Raw genomic sequence first — 21,821 nt, 5'->3', positions numbered from 1 at the left:
TATGGAAAAAAATTCTAATACTAAGGGAGTTAAGTTACATTGGCAAAAATCTTAAAACAAAACATTCAGTTCCTTCCAGTACAAAAGTTCCATGAGAAGATTCCCAATTTTAACCTTTATGGAACACCTGAAGATTAGCCACCCAGGTGCTTACCAAAAGTTTCACCCTCCAATCTAACCAGTCACCTTAAAACTAGGTATGGGGCTATTCTTCGGGTAATCCAGAAATGCTAAAATTGAGAATGGTCTCGTTCATGATCTCGACTAAATCGTTGACCTTGGGTATTTTCCATAGGTTAAATGGACTGCATCTATGCTATTAATCTAAATCAGAATATGGCAAAAGCCAACATCAATTAACTAATGAACCAGTGAGGACTCTCATCCACAATGACTATAAATCACCTGCAACCTTCACTAACTGTACCAATTTCTTTTCCTATTATGGATCATCACATCCACTACTTTAACAAATAAATTACTAAACCCATATGAATGTCCCACACAAAAAGTGCTGTAACCGAATTAATATAAACTCATTTTGCAAAAGATGGATGTGTTAAGTTTTGAGTCTGTGAGGTACTGTACTTGACTGTAAAAGTGAAAGTGGGTCCCATATGCCTGATTGCCCATTAGGGACAGTGTAAATACAGCACACTGTATACTAAGCCTTCGGTACACAAGGAGGCAACATGGCTGATACTGCACTCAGCTGCATTGATTTCTTCAAGTTGTAAACATTCGTACCCATTTACAGTTGGGTGAACCGGGAGTGTCCGAGGATCAAACCACCGACCCATAGAACAGGAGGCGAGCGTTGTATCAACTTGACCACCACACAATACCACAAATAAGACTCACCTGTAGCGATGTGATGATGAAGTACTATAAGGGTAGTTTGAAGGTCTGCTAGTGTTGGAAGACGAGGAGTGTGAGGAGGATGCCAGACGACTGATTTCTAGGCTGGAGCGACTGCTGTTACTAGATGGTTCGTGCCCTCTACTGGAGTAAGTTGTGGTGGTTGTCGCAGCAGAACCTCTGTAGCTAAGGGTGCTAGTTATACCTTTGCTGTTGCTGCTGCTGCAGCTGTTGCTGCTGCTACTAACACTCTTACTACTTTTAGAGGCTTTTGAACTGCTACTTGAGCTCTTGCTTGTAGAAAGAGCTGCTGCCATGGCTGCTGCTGTGTAAACACAATATTATCATTACCATATGTACGTTAATTTGTGCTAGCAATAGACAAGTTACACTCCTAATATGAAACTGAATCCCATAGGCTTGTTAGAGGCAGTAAAGTTAAGTACAATATTCATTCACTGGCAATGCCTGGGGTGTGACTCATCAGTTTATAGAACAGGAGGCAAGCACAGCATCCACTCAGTTGCCACACTCAATACACTAATTATGTAAGTCCAGAAAATTCTCCAATTTCCCTTCTCCCCCCAAAACCCCATTTACCAACAACACCATTATTATCCACTTCTGTGATTCGTCAAATGTGCAATTAATCATGATGGACTTCAATGCCTCACCTTCCCTCTGAAAATTACATAAATCAAGCAGCCTAATCCAAAAGTTCTCTTCAGACCAATCCTCTAGTAAACCATATCCACATACTGTGCAACCATATTCACTTTAGTCAATATGACCTTATATGTTATTTATCTACAAGTTCCACATTATGTTATTTGACTGAAATCTACAAGGAATATGAAATTGAAACTCAATAAAGATGACTGTACAAGTTACTCACTTCTTTCTCTTGGTCATAAAATGCAATCTATACTTCAGACTTCATTTAAGAACTACAGATCATTGTAAATGACCAATGAAGTTCTAAAACAGCTACAAATATTGATGATCCCCAGGAGTAAACTTCTGAAGTGGAACTCTCTGGAGATTCAGCACCAGACAAATCCCTCCCAGTAAAATAAATACCATCTTATGGCACATTTTGAAAGCAAAATGAAATAGATATACACGTTTATGCTAAGCAACAAAAACCCTTCAATATTTTCCCATCTAAGGTAAGTTATTCAAAGAGAACGTTTGCTTTTTTGAGCCCTTTCTGCCTTAAAACTTTCTGAAAGGTTTTCAGAAGGATAAGTGAAGTGGGTTTAGATCACCAAGACTATGGCTGCAGATCCAATTTTTGCCTGTCACCAGGAATTAATTACAGTATAAAAACAAAAAATAATGAACATTTGCACTGTGATCTCAGGTGAAATAAACATGGCCAATGAACACACTTCCTCGATATTGGGAAACTGATGATAACAGTGCATTAAGTGTCAGACCAAAGAAAAGCAATAACTTACTCATCCTCCCACCATAGAAGTTATGAGAATGACCCAGTCAGTGTAAAATATGGTAGTTAAATGAAGAAAAAAATAAACAATACCATTTATAACTGAAGACAGTTGTAAAACATGAGAGCTAATATTTACAACTCAACAACTCTGTATCTTTACTCAACTTCACACAATTCAAGTCTCCAAATATTTCATGGAATCAACTGTTTGTGGCAGTTGCTTTCAATTTATTGATGGAGTTCTCACAGGTTATTCATAGCAACCTGTAGGCCATAAAATGAAGTTCTGGAGCTATGAAAGAAAATGAAGTACTGTACAGAACAACGACAAAAGACATTAACAAAATCTGTATTACACAGATATCCTCAAAAGAATAGTAAAATGTTAAAATGATGGTGCTGACCATGTTGTGCTTGAAGGATCTCCAGGTTCATGAGGTGTTCAGGATGCAATCCCCCATAGCCCCCAAGTCCCCCTGTGGCAGCAGCAACTGCAGCTGCTGCTCCAGCTTGTCCACTGCTACCACCAAGGCCACCCTGCAACCTGGACAGAAGTTCCATCTGTTGCAGTCCAGCAATGTTCCACCAAGCTGCTGTGAAAAAAAGAAAATTAAAGTCAGGTACATCACTTATGACGTTTTACCTACTAAAAATACCATTAACTCTCCCATTTCCTCTCTACCAGCACCTGATTTAAGACAGTGTTAAGGTAGACCATAGTACAGTACATAGTAACACCACCCTTCCATGAGGTGACTAAAGTTAGGTATTGAACTTTTAACCCGATTCGTATATTGAGTGAGATGAGGAGTAAATAGTAACAACCTATGCCTGCTTGTTTAATTACTGATCTATGATAATCCCAAGGGAAACTCCTATAATTCTCTACCTTCAATTATCTTCTGAAGATCAGATTTATGAGTCATGCTTCCACCAAACTAGAATTTTATGCATACTATGCTTAACATACCTGTAGAATCGGAGAAATTTCGATCATATGAGTGCACAGCAGCTCCACTTCTCAAACCACTTTGGTTGTACCGGTTATGTTGATCTTAAAATGACACATTATTTCAGAATGAACTTTTATGCAGCATTCAAATTTTTTAATATAAAAGCTATATAATGATTACAAATCACTACTGTACTCAAAAAGGATTGATGGATTCATATTTATCGATTTCATAATGTGTGACGTATAAGAGGAAACTTCCAACAAGACTAATAATTCAGTAAAACCCAGTGTTGAATTTTGCCTAAAATAACAGACACAATGAAAGTGGCAAATTAAAAAACTAACTGCAGTATAAAGCAAACTTTAGGTAAATTCAACCTTAACTGTTTATGTGGCAAAAACTGCTATAAATATATAACAAATCAGTGAAAAACTGAATTGTGTCAACACCCAGTTTTTCAAAAAGGTGTAAAATAATTCTATTAAACTATACACCAACACAATGCCATCCAAATGCAAAAACATGAATATCTACTCTTTCAATAACAATTAAAATCAAGTTAATCCTTATTCATAACTCATCTTTTTCTAAATCAACATAACATTGTATTTAAGGAACGGCAACTAATCTTGATTCTTTTTATATTTATCAAATGGAATTTCACCCTTTGTCAAACAACCAACATTATTTGATTTTCATTTTGCAACTTTTAATTCTTCCCACTATTGATTTTACCAAAACTAAACCACAAAAATGATCATTTGGGATTATGTTCTGATCCCTAGGATATATGAACTCAACTGTGCACAAATCTGACACTAAACTACTGTGTAACTATGACCATTAAACTGCCTTGCTAAAATTATACGGTTTCTTCCACAGACTAAATCCAACCAACATGACTTCACTCAAGTACAGTGACCCCTCGTTTAACGAACACCTCGGTTAACATAATTTCGATTAACAAACTGCCTTCCATAAGGATCTTCAATTCGGTTAACGAAAAAAAATTCGATTAACGAAGTTCTTACGAACCGATCTCAACATGTTTTCGCTTGCGCTGACCAGGCAACCAGCTTTAGTATCAGTCCACCAATACATTAATCGGTTCTAGGGCTTAAATTCCTTACTATTTTAGTAAATATCAAGAAGTTTATACTATTCAATAATTTTAAAAGTTTAATATTCAATTTTTAGTCATTTTAACAATTATTGAACATAATTGAAGGTAAAGTGACTAGTTTAATGCGTGGCATCCAGCCTCTTAACACAGCAAACAGGAGTTAGTCTCTCTCTGTTTTCACTGGAGGTAACATCTTGCTTGAGACTCTCTTCAACTAAACGCTTTTTTCTGTGTTTCCAAGCAAATTATTTGTCATTTTGAAATATATTTTACATATTGACAATATATAATGCAGTGCAGTGTTGATTTAAAGAAAATAATCTTGAATTACACCAAGAGAGCTAAAATTTTATGGGTGAAAATGGCGCCATGGGGTGACTTCTCTTCCACCCCAATGCCTTCTCTTCTTCCTTCTCCTCCACCCCCATTCTAAATCCCATCATCATCATCATCATCCAGGAGCCTTCTACATACACACCTCAAAGTAAGTGAACTTTTCTACCATTTTTGTTGAATTTAGGAAATTTTCGGTGAGCTGAAACCAATTACCCAAAAACCCATTGAAACAATGGTTTCGGTTAACGAACGACCTTCTGGAACGGATTGAGTTCGTTAACGGAGGGGTCACTGTACCTGTAAGTTGACTTTCTTTTAATAAAAGACAACTACAGTAAAATAATTACAATAGTAATATCTCCGCCACGCAGAATCCCTCCAACCCGGGACCTCTCTGATAGCAAGAATTGAAATTTGCTCGGAAAATCATTCCCAAAGCCGGAATTTTCCGGAAAATTTCACCAGCTTTGGGAATGATTTTCAAAGGACACATTTTCCGGAAAATTCCAAGAAAATTTTCCAGGTACCAGGAAAATTCCAGGGTTGGGGGATTTTTATTCCAGGTTTGAGAGAAGAAAATCAGGGTAATTTTCCGGAAATTCCGAGAAAATTTTTCCAGTACAGTACGCCCGGATAATTCGCTGATTTTTATTTCATGGTCCTCTATTATTCGCGGATGACACCCTGAATGTACCCAAGAATGTCTAAGGGTAGTTATAAAGTTGCTGGCATTTTCTCGGCCGAAACAAGGAGCCATGCGTTCAAGAGACAGTAATTTCGTTTACCTGTAGTGTATTGTATATATATGTGTGTGTATAGACACACACACACACACACACACACACAAATCACATACAAATAAATAATAATGAAAAAATCCTCTCACAAGTAATCAGAAGAAAAAAAATTATCAAAAATATTGAGTCTACCCTCAAGCCCACTCCGTGTTTATTAATAAAGCACAGAGTGGACTTGAGGGTAGACTCAATATTTTTTAATAATGTTTTCTGATTATTTTTGAGAGAATTTTCCCATTATTACTTATTTGTATGTGCTTTGTGTGTAGTATGTGTTTTGTGTGTGTGTGTGTGTGTCTACACACACATATACTGTATACACAGTACAGGTACAGTCAGCCAAAGGTCCAGCAACCTAACCCTGAGTCTCTTACTGGCAATTTTACCTGGCAATACTGTACTTGGTAAAGTAAGGTTGTATTTAAAGGTGATTGTGATTGGTGGATCTATTTTCGGCTGTATTACTGTCAGGATAAATATTAAACAATCCAAAGGTAGAATTTTTATAATAAACTATTCATCATTATTTAAGGTCATGAGAAGTTTCCAAAAGTTTGTATATTTGGTTAAATAATGAAGAAATTATATTAATGAATTAGCAACTCAACTACAATGAGGAACGAGGACTGCCACAGTTTTCTAAACTGTGGAATATAGCAGTGGCTGGCGGTGTTTGGCACTAAGTTGGAGTCCAAAAATATAACTTATAAAAACTATCATAAAGTGTGGGGGGGGCATGGAAACTTAGCTGAGTTAAGAGGGTGCCAAAATCTATAGTTTGGAAAATTCTTCTAAACACACACTCTGCCAAGGTATATTAATCTATACAGACTGCATAAAGAGTACAAGTGTCTGGTTATTTCCAATAAGTAATTAGTGGTCAATATAAAAGGACTGATGCAGAACACAAGGACAGCTTCCATGTGGTATGTGGTTGCTAATAGATACAAGTATTTAAAAAAAAATGTAATACAGTACATTGTAAATACATTTCTAAGAGATTGTTAGTTATTAGGTATGTACAGCAAGATCTTGTATTTCACGAGTACTATAGACTGGAAAAATTGCGCCAAATTCAAATTCGCCAAATGCAAATACATAAACTAATGGGAAAAATAACAATATAGACTGACCACTCTACATCAACCTCTGATTTTCCCATTTACAACCTCCGAATGATACAAATTCAGCCTTTATTGACCAGATTGTGCTTTCCGGAAACTAGTTTTTAGGCCTTCCTCAATAACAGCCCAGGCGATCGCTAGGATGGCGCGGGCTACAACGCGATAGTTGCGTTCTTGTAAACCTCTTTTACGTTCACCACCAGCAATTTGATCACCAGAACACTTCTTGGAAACATTCTTCTTACCTTGTCTTTCCATATTCATCGCTAACACAACAAAATTGGAGAGAACAGCAAAAATCACGGAGAAATTGACAGAAACCGCGCAATTCAACTGATCACGTGATGTAAACAGAGAGCGCTGGTGTAAACTGTTATTAGTCCTCACTGCGAAACATTCTTTTTACTTATTCTTTTCATCCAGTATTTATGGGTAACAGCTAAATTTAAGAATAAAAAACGAAATTTACAGAGTAACTCTCAAAAAGCACTTCACAAAAAAAAAGACACAAATCAATTGAACATATGATGTCGAATGTGAAATGTAAACATTGCATAACCCCATGCCAAGCTTAAAACGTTGAGGATGGAATCGTGTTACAGCCAACATTCGTATGCAAAAGTTCGCGTTTTACAAACAGTGTTCCTCATTCATCAATCGCGTTGCAACCAATTTGCGTTGACAAAACACTCGTTGTAGCAGAAATGACTAACTGGTATGAGGGCTGTGACGTCATTCAAGACGGTGGCCAGCATTCAGCTTGCTGGATCTCGCGTTCAGCTGGCTGGATCTCACATTCAGCTGGCTGGATCTCGCATTCAGCTGGCTGGATCTCACATTCAGATGGCTGGATCTCACGTTCAGCTAGCTGGATCTCACGAAATTCACAATATTTTATGCCAAATATAGGACTTGGTTACATTAGGTAGTGCTCGCGAAATTCAAAAACGCAAAATGAAATCGCGCGAAATATGAGATCTTGCTGTACTGTATAAAACTGTAAGCTCTTATTATGAGTTCATCAATATTTCATACATATAATCACATTTGTTAAATAATTTCCCTTCATTTGACAAATAGTTATCAAAAGAAGTATCCAAGTTAAGTACAACTATAATACCCTGTATTACAAAATGAAAAATTAATATGAAGTTGTACTGTAGTAATGAGTATTTTACTTGGCAAACTTTGCAACAGTATCTCTTCTTTGTTTGGTGTACACTTCTACACCAATGTTTACCACACATCAGTATTGTATATCATGAGGGCTGCAGTCACTCCACAGTAATCAGGGAAAATTTATCCTCTATAAGAGATCACTGTACAGTATACCAAAAGAAACTGCTATACTATGTAACTAACACAGGACTCTTAACACGTAAATCCATGCACGAACTGCACATTAACATGACAGGGAGACAGGAAGACATGTCTAACTCTACAGATCACATTTACATTATTACTCGGGTGTAAAAATTAACTGGTAACTTCATATAGATACTATGACTACTGACAATATCCCACACAACCTTCCAACAGGGGGAGGGCATGGAAAAATCATTTCCATGGCAGCTCATTAATGATCCTTAGTGACAATTTTTTTACGTTCAAACACATCAATATCCTATAATCTCTTCTACTATCACAAAACCATTATTTCCAAGACTACCCTTAGCATACTGTAAACTAAATTCACTGGGTTTTACTTTATCTTTTCATAACTCTTTTCATCCTTTTCCAAATTACCAACAGGCAATACCTGGTACTGTAAAATAAAAACACACTTTACTAAAAAAAATTTAGACTATTTATCCAATTACCATCCACAACCTTTAACTAAATAAATTGAAAAGTACATTCTGCTGCACTTCTCCAATTGTACAGGTATCAAATTTCCTCAATACTAAAAATCAAAGAAGCATGTTAGGTGTAACATTACAGCTTCCATAACAGCTAAGAATAAAATAATTGTCCTTGACTCTGAACATCTATAAACAGTCCCTCTTACAAGTACAGTTCAGTACTACGATCTTCTTCTGCAAATTTTATAATAAAAGACCTACTGAATATGGAAATAAAGTATAATAAATCATAAGCTTTTGAATAATAATCTGTAAACAACAATCACAGAGACATCCTGATACAAAATACATCATTATTTTGCTTAAATTATACAGTCAACCCTCGCTTTATGCGGTCCCACATTCCGCGTTTCCACGTTTACGCATGTACCCCTTTACGTGGAGAGCGGCGCGAGCAGGATGCGCACAAGGTCGCCCAGTCATCAAAACATTACCGAGTTCTTCACCCGCCACCCACCACAGCCGGCCCAAGTCAGTGATAGTGATAATTATAGTGAGGATATGGACTTATATGGACTTTGAGTGGTTTGACAAAGAGGCCCTGCAAGCCTCTGTGGTGGATAGTGATATAATTGATACAAGTGATACAGGTGAGGGCCAATAATCTGCCCTCTGCCTCAGAACCAACCCCCCATCCCCGTGTGCCCAGCCATCTTTTCTACTAATGTAAGTGTTAAAAAACCTAATATTATTGATATTTCTCTTATTAATTAATTGTGTGTGCATACCATCATAAAATTAAGAAGTTATTTTTACTACAACGTACGTATTGTGTCTGAAAAAATGGAGTTTGGGGGTCGGCCCGGTCTCTCTTTCAATTAATCCCATATGTTATGTTGTTCACTTTACGCGTTTCTCACTTTATGCGGGCCGCCGTGGGTTGAATTAACCGCGTAAAGTGAGGGTTCACTGTACTCCTTATTGAATCAAAATACTGTCTCCTCTTCCCTTGCTTACACCCCTGAAAAAATTATCTATAATAAACGTTTCTATGTTTATTTTAATTATTACACCATTACATATCCTCATCAGTTTCTAAAATTATAGCGAATTACTGTACTTCTTTTTAAATCTCAGCCCTACAAATATAAGTTAAATAAGAAATGAACACTGGATAGTTAAAGTGAAAAGTGCTCATGAGAATAAGAGCCTGGCAATAAAGTACTTTTATCCTGTAAAATTCAACTATGTTAATTCTATTTTGTGTATAATATAGAACTGTACTGTACAGTATTCTTATGCAGTACAGTATACAAAAAATACTGAATATGAGTAAAGTATTCTAAAGCTTTTTATTTAATTTCCCACTTAACCAAGGATGGGTGGAAACACACATATTTTACCTTTGTTCATTCATTCTTGATATAACTGTCAGTTATGGTAGTCTCCTCTACAACATCATCACAAATTTGGTTTATCCCTTCCTTTACACAAGCCAGCATCACTCATCACCACAAGTCCCACTGCAAAATTCTCTCAATATTATGAAGGTTTCTACCCCAGCCAAGGCCTCAGTTCATGTACCACACAAAGGAGAAACACAATCCCTTTCAACCATTTTTGGTGTGCATTATAAACACACAAAACACACAAACACATGCATGCATACACATACTGTACTAACAAATTTTATTAAAATAACAATAATATGGTAATAAGTATAATCAAAATAAAACAAATAAAAAATATAGGTAAACTAAGGTACAAATGACATAAAAACATTGTCAACATACAGTATGCACTGTACGGCACCGTAGTCCCTCGCCAACTTCCGGATACGGATTTTCCATCCACGGATTATAGGTATCCATGGTTTTTACTCTGTAAACAATTTCACCCCTGCATCCACAGTTTAGCGTTGTGTCATTTTCCCTCCATGTTCCAATGTATTCATTCATCCACGCAACATTTAGCCTCCTGACACGCTCTCTCAGCGTTGTTATCTCATACCATGCAGACGTATTTTACTGCTCTGTACTCTGGATTTTTATTATGTATTTTGCCTTTAATTAGGGCCCTAAGCATGCATCGAGTGTTAGCGATAAAGGTGAGAAGAAAGTGAAGAGGGCAGGGAATGTAATGACTCTAGAAAATTACGTTGAAGTGTTCGACAGACTATCACATGGCAAGAGCATAGCGTCAGTAGGACGAGCCATGGGGGTAAACGAATCCTCGATTAGTACGATTAAGAAAAGTGAGACTACGATAAGGGGTTGCCTGTGGCACATGGAATAGTGCAAAAGAGAGTGGGCCCGTGTCCTCCTCTTCTTTATAATAACCACCTCTCCCTCCACATCACCTTCATCCATCATGGTCCTCAATGAAGGTAAATACCCTTATACGTACTGTTAAATTTATATTACTACAGTATACTCTTTTATTTATATTATGCTATTTTATACATTGACTGACCTTTAATGAAATGTACAATGCAGGTATTGTTTTGAGAAACAGGCAACTTAGTTTGGCTTTGACGAGTGTTATCGGTGATCATGGAACCTAACCCTCTAGTTCCCATAAGCCTTTAGTCTTACCAACCACAGGGTTTTCCAGGAACCTAACCCCCATGATTGGTGAGGGACTATTGTACTGTACCACATTTCTTTTATACAGTACTGTACTTGTTATTGTCACTCAACCCATCTTTTTTTTTCTATTTGCTCTTCTTTTTACTTACAGTACTTCAAGTTCCCCCTCTCCATAAACATATGTACTGTAATCTATCAACTAATTTCTCTCTCCTCACATATTCTTGAAGTGATACATAATGAGTGCAAGGTCTCGAAGCCTCAAAGCTGTACAGTCTAACACAATTTATCAAATAATATATGTACTGGACACTCCTTACTAAAATGTAAAAAATTCAGCTCTGTAACTCCATGATGTCAATTCCTTGACCATACCACAGGGTCTGAGTTATTCTCCCTGAGGCTCTCAGGTCTCCCATGTCTCTACAGAACCCACAGTGGGTGTTTGTTTTGAAAAATTTATATTTATTTTCATGTTTTATTGTTATTCAAATGGTATATACTGTAACTATTATTTTATTCATTTTTTTCATGATTCTGAAACATCAATAATCACCAAAATTTTTGGTTAAAACAGACTAGCTAAGGTTAGGAAGGTAATTACTGTGCCTAGAATGTTCATTTGACATGAAATAGAAATTCTTTTTATAGCAACAGTATACTGTACTGTACTGTATTATCATCATCAGCATTCTTGGAAATCACAATATTCTGTCATCTGGGGAGTTCCCCCAGGGGACACATCGATCTAAATCAAAGAATTACGTTTAAGGACAAGCAACCATATTCACTAGAAAGGTAATATTACTCAAACAATCATGTTAACATGATCAAAACCCCCGTTATGCAATGGAGGTTCTCTTGAATAAACATACTGTACCTGTCCATCATGTTGATGGTGAAATATACAGATGGTAACAAAAATACAAATATTGTACTGTACATCATCTATGTGACAAAGATAATAAAACAAAAGACACTCAGTGAAGTTGAAGGACACAGCCACTATTATGAAGGTTAAGGAAATAACCACAAAGACATTTAAAATAAATGCATACTGTACTTATAAATTGTTCCCTTCCACTCAAAAACAATACAGTTTAACCCATGTCCATACTTAAAATAAACCCCTGCAATGTAGTTGTAGTTTAGGTTTGTTAGTGTAGTGTTACTTAATACATCTTCAGTTTTAATGAGGTTTAATTAAAGATGTCTAAACACAGCATAACTTCCTAATAATATTCTGTGTATGGGAGTACTGGACTGTACAACAAATATACTTCAATATCTGTGTGTTTACAATTCTCACCTCCCATTGCTCTGTCCTGGTAGGCAGCTAAAAATAGAGAAAACTATTAGAAAAACGTCAGGAAAGATTTGGTCAATATTCAGTATCAAAATTCCATGCTATTTGAGTATTACTGACACCAAATAAAATACTTTTGTAATTAACTACAGAATATAAACATCCTACTGAATACCAATGACCTATTTCTAAACATGGTTCACCTACAATGAGAAGTATTGGTGAGCACTTTGCTGTACAACTACCAAGAGAATGAAAAGTTCTCAATGTATCTACAGCCTGGACCATGATGTCTAATGAGAACTGATACACTGAGCCTCTGGAAAAACATATAGGAGACAAATGGATGGACAGACAGACTGACAGATGGGTAGCATTACTGCTTTATCCCACTAAAACTTTCCATCAGGTGAAATAAAAAGTTTCAGAGCAAAAGAGTCCAGTATAGTTAATTTTGTAAAAGAATCGATCCTCATTGGGTACAATGGTAAGAAGGTTGTCATAGTGGGTTAGCAGTCCACTGGGTCTGAATTCAACTCCTTATTAAGTAAGCAACATGTGCGTGATATCTGGTGTGAGCCCGTAGCAGTAACATACACATACAGTTCATTATTTTGTCACAAACCCAACTGGTTCAAATATAATCTCACCATACAAGGAAATATGCCTCTCCTATATCAACCTGTGTGGTACTGTACTGCACAAAGCCCACACAACAGACACCCTGGGTGTATACAAGGCAATCCTAACTTGTGTATGGGTCACAGTGACAGGGCACATCCTCATGTGTACATCTCATAGTCAATCACAAGTCACAATACAGTATATAAAAGACATAACTTTATAGACAGCTAATACTAAAAACCTGTTATTTATAAATATTCCTGCCTATTGTTGTTGCACAAACCCTTTATGGTAACTAATGAAGAGTGAAAGTGGGTCCCATAGGCATGATTGCCCATTCGGGACAGTGTAGATACAATACACTGTACAGTATACCCCCACCTCTCGTTTTACAAGCATTTGATTTAAGCGTTTTTTGGAATCATGCATTTGTTCAATTAACACCTGTTCCTAATTTACATGCTACTATTTTTTAAATCACACGGATTAAATTTGCCGCGTATTCGCCTGGCAGCGGAGTCGCGTGTGAAGGCTGGTGAGGTGCTTGTTAGCATTACTGTCAAGTCACAGTCATATCAACATCAACGATTTTATTATTATTATTATTATTATTATTATTATTATTATTATTATTATTATTATTATTATTATTATTATTATTATTAATCATTATTATAATACAGTCAACCCTCGCTTTACGCGGTCCCACTTTACGCGTTTCCACGTTTACGCGGTACCCTGCCGAACACGGAATGCTCACATTCCGCGGTGCATGTACCCCTTTACGCGGAGAGCGGCGCGAGCAGGATGCGCACAAGGTCGCCCAGTCATCAAAACATTACCGAGTTCTTCACCCGCCACCCACCACAGCCGGCCCAAGTCAGTGATAGTGATAGTGATAATTATAGTGAGGATATGGACTTATATGGACTTTGAGGGGTTTGACAAAGAGGCCCTGCAAGCCTCTGTGGTGGATAGTGATACAATTGATACAAGTGATACAGGTGAGGGCCAATAATCTGCCCTCTGCCTCGGAACCAACCCCGTGTGCCCAGCCATCTTTTCTACTAATGTAAGTGTTAAAAAACCTAATATTATTGATATTTCTCTTAATAATTAATTGTGTGTGCATACCATCATAAAATTAAGAAGTTATTTTTACTACAACGTAGGTATTGTGTCTGAAAAAGTGGAGTTTGGGGGTCGGCCCGGTCTCTATTTCAATTAATCCCATATGTTATGTTGTTCACTTTACGCGGGCCGCCGTGGGTTCAATTGACCGCGTAAAGTGAGGGTTCACTGTAATGTAATCATAAAGATCATAACAACTAATGATGAAGAAGATAGTGATGATAACGAAGTATACAGTTCTGTACAACTGTGACGACGTCCAGCTGTTTAGTGTTTACATCAAGCTTTCCGCATCCCGCTTTCTCAGTTCATTTCAGCACTACTTGTTTGTGTGTTTATCACATATCTATAAGTGTTAAACACTGTTTTCCCCATCGAGCATGTCTGGAAAACGTCCATCTGCCTCCTTTGGTGAGCCTAAATATAAAAAGACAAGAAAAACAATCGCAATGGATGTCAAGTTAGATGTGATCACTCGCCTTCAGAGTGGACAGCGTGTCGGATGTGGGCCGCGTACTTGGTTTAAGTGAGAGCACTGTTCGTACCATTCGAGAAAATGCGAGAAAAGAAAATGAAACCCATCCAAAAGTCATTGCTCTCATATTTCAAGAAATCTGACAGGAACGCACCTCAGCCATCGACATCGGGCATCTCCAGACCACAGCCTACAGTTACCTCAACCACCGACAACTTGCCCATACCCTCACCTCAGTAGCCTCCCTCCTCAACCCTCCCCTACCCCACCTTTGTCAAGCAGAAGTCGCCAGTCGTCAATGTAAGAGTTATTTAAGATGTATTTACTATTGTTTATCTTTATTAACTGGTTTTTCTTTATGAATGAGTAAAGTAAAAGAATATTCATTGTGAGTTTCCCTGTACAGTATATGATGGTTCCCCTAACCTGTACCATTTACATGTATTCTTATGGGAAAAATATGTTTAATTTATGCATTTTTGAATTAAGCAGTCATTTTCAAGAGCCTAACCCCCACGTAAAACGAGAGGTAGGTGTACTAAGATTTCGGTACACAAGGAGGCAGCATGGCCGGTACAGCACTTGACCGCCTTCACTTTCCCAAGTTGTAAACACCTTAGGTATCCATTTACAGGTGAATGAAATGGAAGTGCTGCATCCCTCTTGACCGCCATGCTCCTATGGTAGCTAGTAACATAATATTGAACTAACTACTTCTAGCACCCAATTTCTTTTTTAATTTGAAAGTGGACACAAATAACAAAGTAAACCATCTGTATTGTACTGTATTATCACTGCTTTTAATTTTAGGTTTCTATGTTGTATGGCATGAATTGTATAGTACAGTACTGTACAATCAGATTCTTATGGTTACCATATTTGTATTAAGAACTACAGTAATCCCGCCCATTCCAAATTTCTACAGTACGGTACTGTATATCCAAACAGTTTAACTAATAATGGGGAAAAGTTCCCAACCAGATGGAAAAGATTTATTTTACAGTATTTTATTTTATATATTTTGCCATATCCAAAACAATATAACGTACTGTACTGTACTAGTTTACCCAACTCACTGTATGATTCAATAAATAGAAGAAAAATCCTCATATGATAACTAAGGGTTCCTCTGTGACATACCTGCTGCTGGTCCAAGACTAGCCAGTGCAGCAGCTTGCTGTGCTTGTTGTGCAGCTGCCAAACTAACCAAGCCTGCAGCTGTACTGGTTGGTGGGTAACCATGGGGCAACCCTCCCCATCCTGAGAGTCCGGCAGCAGCAGCAGCTCCATATGCACCCAGGGCCCCACTACCCCCAAACATGTTGGCTGGTGAGAGAATATAAAATATTAATATTAAAGAAAAGCATTACCTTGGAAATTATTAAAGTTCATAACAAGTTCAATTTATATAAGCTGAGAGCATACAATACTTACACAATTCCTCACCTTTAACACAAAAAAATTATTTCAATAAAAGTTTGAATGAAGGGTTTAAACTAATACCCTAACCGGTACATTATTATTTTTGTGTGATAAAAAGTTATGGCAACAATTTAGCATCTCAAAGCATACATATTATGGCATTCTCTCTTGCAAAATATTTACAAACACAAACTTCCATGCAAATTTTATCTTACATGCAATACAGGACTGCTTTCCCAAGACAATTAAACACAAAACAATAGATTATCTACTCCACTGATAAGGCTCAATGGCCCATTTTCTTCCTAGGCTGCAATGATATGGTTCAATGGCCCAACTAACTAGCTATGTATAGTACAGTACAGTACAGTACAGATTATACAAATCAAGCACCATACATACAATTTTCTAACTAATCTCATGTCTGAGTAAAATAAGATACTGTAATGTCAAGTTTGATAACGTTGTACTGTATACACTTGATGGAAAACAGGGATGCTTTGGGTAACCATAAATCCAGTCCCACAGTATATGATGCTCAGCAACAGAAGGGATACAAAGGAAAAAAAAAAAAAAAGACCAGCTATAAACTGTAACTTCAACTAGTATACTACATAACTGTCTTAAAATATAGCATCTGCAAAATGATCAATAAATACTGAGAATTTAAACTAAAAATAATTTGCTGGCATAATTACTATAGCCCTATTGAAAGAACCATTTCATGTATTCAAAATAAGATTTGCATTAACAATTACCTTGCACCCTTATACAGGGTGATTCGGCAAAGAGTACATTAAATTGGAGGATGAAATCCTTGGATAATTCTAAACCACAACGTCTCTGTGGTAAAATGTCAGATCCTGCATATGCTCACGTGTTCGTGACAGGTGCGAGCACATTAACCATAGTCCAGGCATTCTGGAACGCGTCAGACAATCAATGGTACGACGTGTACAGGCCTGCATTGAAGCAGAAGGGGGCAACTTTGAACATTTCTTTTAGGTTGTAACAAAGAGAAGTCACACTGTAGAGACCTGTGAATAAATTATTTCAAAAACTTACGGTGGTTTCACTTCAAATTCACTCTCATTAATACAACATCTTAAATGTATTGTAACATGGAACTCTGCAGAAGCTGATATTTTACCATAAACATTGTGGTTTAGAATTATCCAAGGATTTCATCCTCCAATTTAAGGTACTCTTTGCTGAATCACCCTGTATACAGTACATATGGAAGACATCCAACAAATTGTAATACTGTATTTAATACTATACTGCATTTAGCATACTGTACTGTATCATGAAAAAATAATATAACAACAATTCATCAAAAAATTAACGTAATACAATAACATAAATACATAGATTTAAATAGAAGACAGCTATTTTCAATATTTTCAAATACTGTAAGTGTAGGTAATGTACCCAAATCAATTGCACAATATTACTGTTCTGTATATATTTAAAAAATAAACATATGATGTAAAGAATGTGAATTTCATCCTGAAAACCCATTTCTCATACCTGCCTGTGAGGAATGATTCACATGTAAAGTCTCATCAAAGCCAATGGGTTTGGTTCAGGGAAACCCAAAATTAGGACAGTCATTAATACTGTACTTGTAATAGCAATTCCCGGACAGCAACCTTAGCCCAAAATTTTAGGCAATCAGACACAGCAGCTTGCACTGAAGTTTAGCAGTCTAATGTATCATGAATTACACAGCAACTAAATAACCCTTTCCTCATTTGTCTAGGTCAGAGAGCAGGCTTGCATACAGTACTGTACTTACAGTCAATCCAAGGTGGGACGGGCCTAAGTTCTTCCTTAACGAATCAGTTATACAATGGGGTTTCAGTATCAGACCCTCATTTATAGCTTGATCCAGTTCAGAATGTCTTGTTTATAAAATTAAGCAATCAAAAAATAGGAGATGGAAATAAATTTGTTGAGCTGCATGATCTGCACTTCGGCTCCACTTTTGCAAAGGAAGAATGTAGATCAGTCAAGCGTTATTGTACAGCAGGCTTTATAAATTCACATACAGTACAATCACAGACCATCAGTGCTGTTCAGGACATGGGGATAAAACACTAGCAGTCTGATGACTTAGAAGCTGGTAAGTCCCCAGCTAGATATTACACTCAAAGCCAATGGCCATGAATTCCGGGTAGCTCCAGGGTTAGATTGTAAATATTGTACAACAGATCTAACTAAATCCAGACCCTATGCCTGCAGAAATCAGAAGGGTGGCCCACCCTGCCCCTCTGAAGCACCATCCTGCTCCTCAAAAGCTCTGCCCTGCCCCTTTATAAGCAAATACTGTAATCAGTTCCATGTTAAGGAATTGTTGAGTCATATTTCAAATATTAAACTATGATAAAAATAAATAAATAAATTGAAAATGTTCAGAATTAATCTCTTTAAATGCCCCAAAATGGAATAAAATGCAAATGCCTATGGTGCATGGATTGGTTGTCTTCGGTGATTACATTGACTTTTGACTAAATTATTTCCACCCTGCCCCCTTTTCTCCCAAGCTTAGGGTTTGAAATCTTTACTAGATTATAAAATCCACCTTCAAACTAAAAGAGCATGGATATGGATACAAGACCATGTCTCTCTCTACCCTCTGATGTAAAGTCTGAGAAACAACTTACCCATAATGTTTACTAGAAATGAAGCCATACCAAGATGGGAAACCAAATACAGTACTATTACTGACCCTGAATGTAGACATCAGTATAGTAACCCCTTATAAATACCTCAGCTGAAGTGCAAGCAGCATCCTGGAGAGATGGAGAAACAAACATTTCTGATCCCATGTATTCCAATCCCAGGAAGATACACCCAAAATCACAAGCCAGTACACCCACAGACCTTCCAGGTAAAGAAACCAAGCCCCCCGCCCCCCCAAAAAATGGATTCCCCCATCCATTCAAATGGCATAATCTTTTCCTAGACAACACATCTGCCACAACATCAGCATCCCAGCATCATGCATGCTCACAAGCCCAACAGATAGGTACTAAGAGTTCCCTCCAAAAAGTGGAAACCCACACACTATACTGTATACGTACAGAATTATGTAGTCACTGCAGTGTCAAGAAGATAACACTATCTACCACCCTGAATCACAAACACCTGACCAAACAAAACTGTTCCTGTAAAGAGGAATCCACCACACTATTCTATACTATTAAATATACTGAATTGAAATTGTAGGATACCTTTGTTCACTTCCAATAGAATAGTGTGGTAGATTCTTCTTTACAGACAAAATCAAGACGAAAAGCCTCTCCCATCTCACGTGTGGGAACTTACCAAAGTCAACCTGGATTAATGTCAATCCCCTGGAATACTCTTTCCTTCCCCTGGGCCACTGGCTGAAGAACTAAAAAATATATTCAGTCATGACTCTCCAAATGAGCACTCCTTGGACCTTCACCGTTGTGACCAGTTCTACCCAAGGGACGCTGCCTAAAAAATTCCAAACAAACCCAGGTCTATTTGAGCAATCATGTGTTAGTTCCTGCAGACATGGCCGAGTCATAAAACCAAGGGGGTCAGAAGGGCTTTGGAACCACCTGACTCTAAATTCCTCTATAAATGGTACTTCAGTATTAATTAGTGATTTCTAGATGACATCCTTTGCTAGCCAGCTCTCATAATCACAAGCCTGCTATAACTAAAAGGAAAGAGGAAGAGGTACTGTACTACACAAAAGTCTCAAGAGTTGGACAGCCAAACGACCCCATGATAGTTAACCATTGTATCCACTGGATTGAAAATTCAATACAATAGTACAGTGCTTTCCAACTCTTATTATACAAATCTGAATCATCCAAAAAAGAGAATCATCTGGAACCCAGAGTCCCACATAGTAGCAGACAACATACAACTTGAGAGACAAAGCAGGAAAGTTGGGTAAACATTCTTCCTTTACCATATACTATACAGTACTGTAATACAGTACTAGTGAGGACTGTTAGGACCAGTCCAAAAAGCCATCGCTCAATATATTTAAGAAGCAAGGCACTTATTTTCTCTCAACAGATGTGTGGACAGGCAAACAGACATCATGTAGCCCCAATGATACCGGCAGCCAGAGTGAAGAGGTTAGTACAGTAATGTGAACCTGCAATAAGGAACAGTTTATCCAAGTGCTGTTTGAAAACAACTTATCAGATTTCTCACCTTCATTGGAGGCTGTAAACATTTTACATTTACCCAGCTATGGTTGCTGCAGAGAAGAACAGTACAGAAGTCTTGAGGTTTCCTTATGCCAAACCCAATGACTTGAGCAGAGCATTATACATGAGTTGTTCCAAATTGGTACAGTATCACATTACAAATTATGAAGTCTTTTCTTTCTGAATAAAATAGTCTGAAATATTAGTCATGTTTTCTTTCTTGTACTGTAATAAGAAGCACAATGCTGCACAGTAATCAACATATTAGAATGACTACTAGTGTATAATGTTAACTTTTATGATTAGTCAAATTATCTGGTAGTAACAACAATTGTTGAAGCAACTACTGTAATGTACAGTATTTCTCAGTATCACACAGTGTGTAGTTACACATCACTAATTTTTACACTGAAAACACACTTTTTCAATATCACCTTCTGCTCTCCTTCAATAAATACAGTACTGTAATCTGTGTTCAACTTACATCATCAGAAATAGGTATGCTCAGCCAAACAACACTCTGCTCGAGACATTTGATGCACAAAATTTTTAAGGGATAAATTAATAAAAGTACTGTACATTCCACATTCCTCAACAGAAAGTGCTAAACCTGCATCTTACTTAAAAGATGTATAGTACAGTATTAATATTGCTGCACAAAATGAACCAACTAGCAGTTACCTTCTTCACTTCTCCCATGTAACATTACTAGCACTGTATTATGCTCAGCCATCATTAACTTCACCAAATACAGTACTGTACAGTAGCTATAGCATTTCCTTGGTTTAGGATTCACACTTAATAATTACTGTTTCATCAACCTTTGGCTTTTTTACCAATCATATAACTATCCCTCATACCGGTGCTCCTCCAATCCCACCATTTGTTGTAAATTACTTGTCATTTTGACCACTAGTTTAAATTTCTTTCTCTCATGGATTTTTTTTTTGTATGTGCAACAGTAGAGCCAGTTAATGGTACTTATTATTGCACTGTATGTAACTCTGTAACTAATATTATTGACTCTTGACAGCCATGAGGACAAGTTGCCAACATTTACAGTGATACAGTACTGTATGGGAAACACTCACAGTGAACTTACTCAACATGGACACAATATGTGGCCATTAAGAATCATACTTTATGATTTTAAATTCTTTTCTTATTCTTTATTACTGAACAAACAATTACTGTACCTTTATATAATAATCTAAAAGATTACAAAAATTAAATATTACACATAAAAAAATGGAAGCAGCTTTTAGAGCACATAGCCTGAAGAACACTGTGAACGATGAAGTGAAAAGGTTAACCATGCAATGTTTTTTCTTTATATTAAACAGCACCACAATTACCATTTTTAGCACAGTTCCTCAAGTTTATCATAAATATTACCTGTCTACTGCACAAATACATGCTATAGGCTCATGTCAATACCACAGACAGAATATTATACAGTACAGTATACAGAAGAAATCACAAGCAGTTTAAAAATACTTTTTTCCTACAACACTATTAGTTTCTATCTCTTCTATCTCTATGTTGTCAAAATGCAACAATGGGTTCAGTTTTATGCTGCACCGGGCATCATACAGTTGGCATCATGGTAAAGCCACTTGCAACCTGA

At 37.0% G+C, this 21,821-nt stretch overlaps 1 protein-coding gene across 16 annotated transcripts in view; it reads right to left on the bottom strand.

Annotated features, from left to right (window-relative positions):
- Positions 1 to 21,821, bottom strand: part of LOC121868978 (bromodomain adjacent to zinc finger domain protein 2B-like) — a 390,896-nt gene that overhangs the window by 227,367 nt on the left and 141,708 nt on the right. For 12 of the 16 annotated variants that reach the window (XM_042370010.1, XM_042370019.1, XM_042370013.1 and 9 more), the window contains 5 exons: positions 15,714 to 15,899; positions 12,347 to 12,373; positions 3,282 to 3,365; positions 2,716 to 2,904; positions 862 to 1,183 (listed from right to left, as the gene is read on the bottom strand). In XM_042370010.1, coding sequence (XP_042225944.1) covers positions 862 to 1,183; positions 2,716 to 2,904; positions 3,282 to 3,365; positions 12,347 to 12,373; positions 15,714 to 15,899 — 808 coding nt within the window. The remainder of the gene's footprint in view (positions 1 to 861; positions 1,184 to 2,715; positions 2,905 to 3,281; positions 3,366 to 12,346; positions 12,374 to 15,713; positions 15,900 to 21,821) is intronic. The other 4 variants (XM_042370011.1, XM_042370012.1, XM_042370024.1 and 1 more) reach the window with 4 other exon arrangements.

The sequence above is a fragment of the Homarus americanus genome, unplaced genomic scaffold (genome assembly GCF_018991925.1).
Source record: "Homarus americanus isolate GMGI-L3 unplaced genomic scaffold, GMGI_Hamer_2.0 scaffold24694, whole genome shotgun sequence".
NCBI classification, from domain to species: Eukaryota; Metazoa; Arthropoda; class Malacostraca; order Decapoda; family Nephropidae; genus Homarus; species Homarus americanus.
This window is presented reverse-complemented; position numbering and strand designations above follow the sequence as displayed.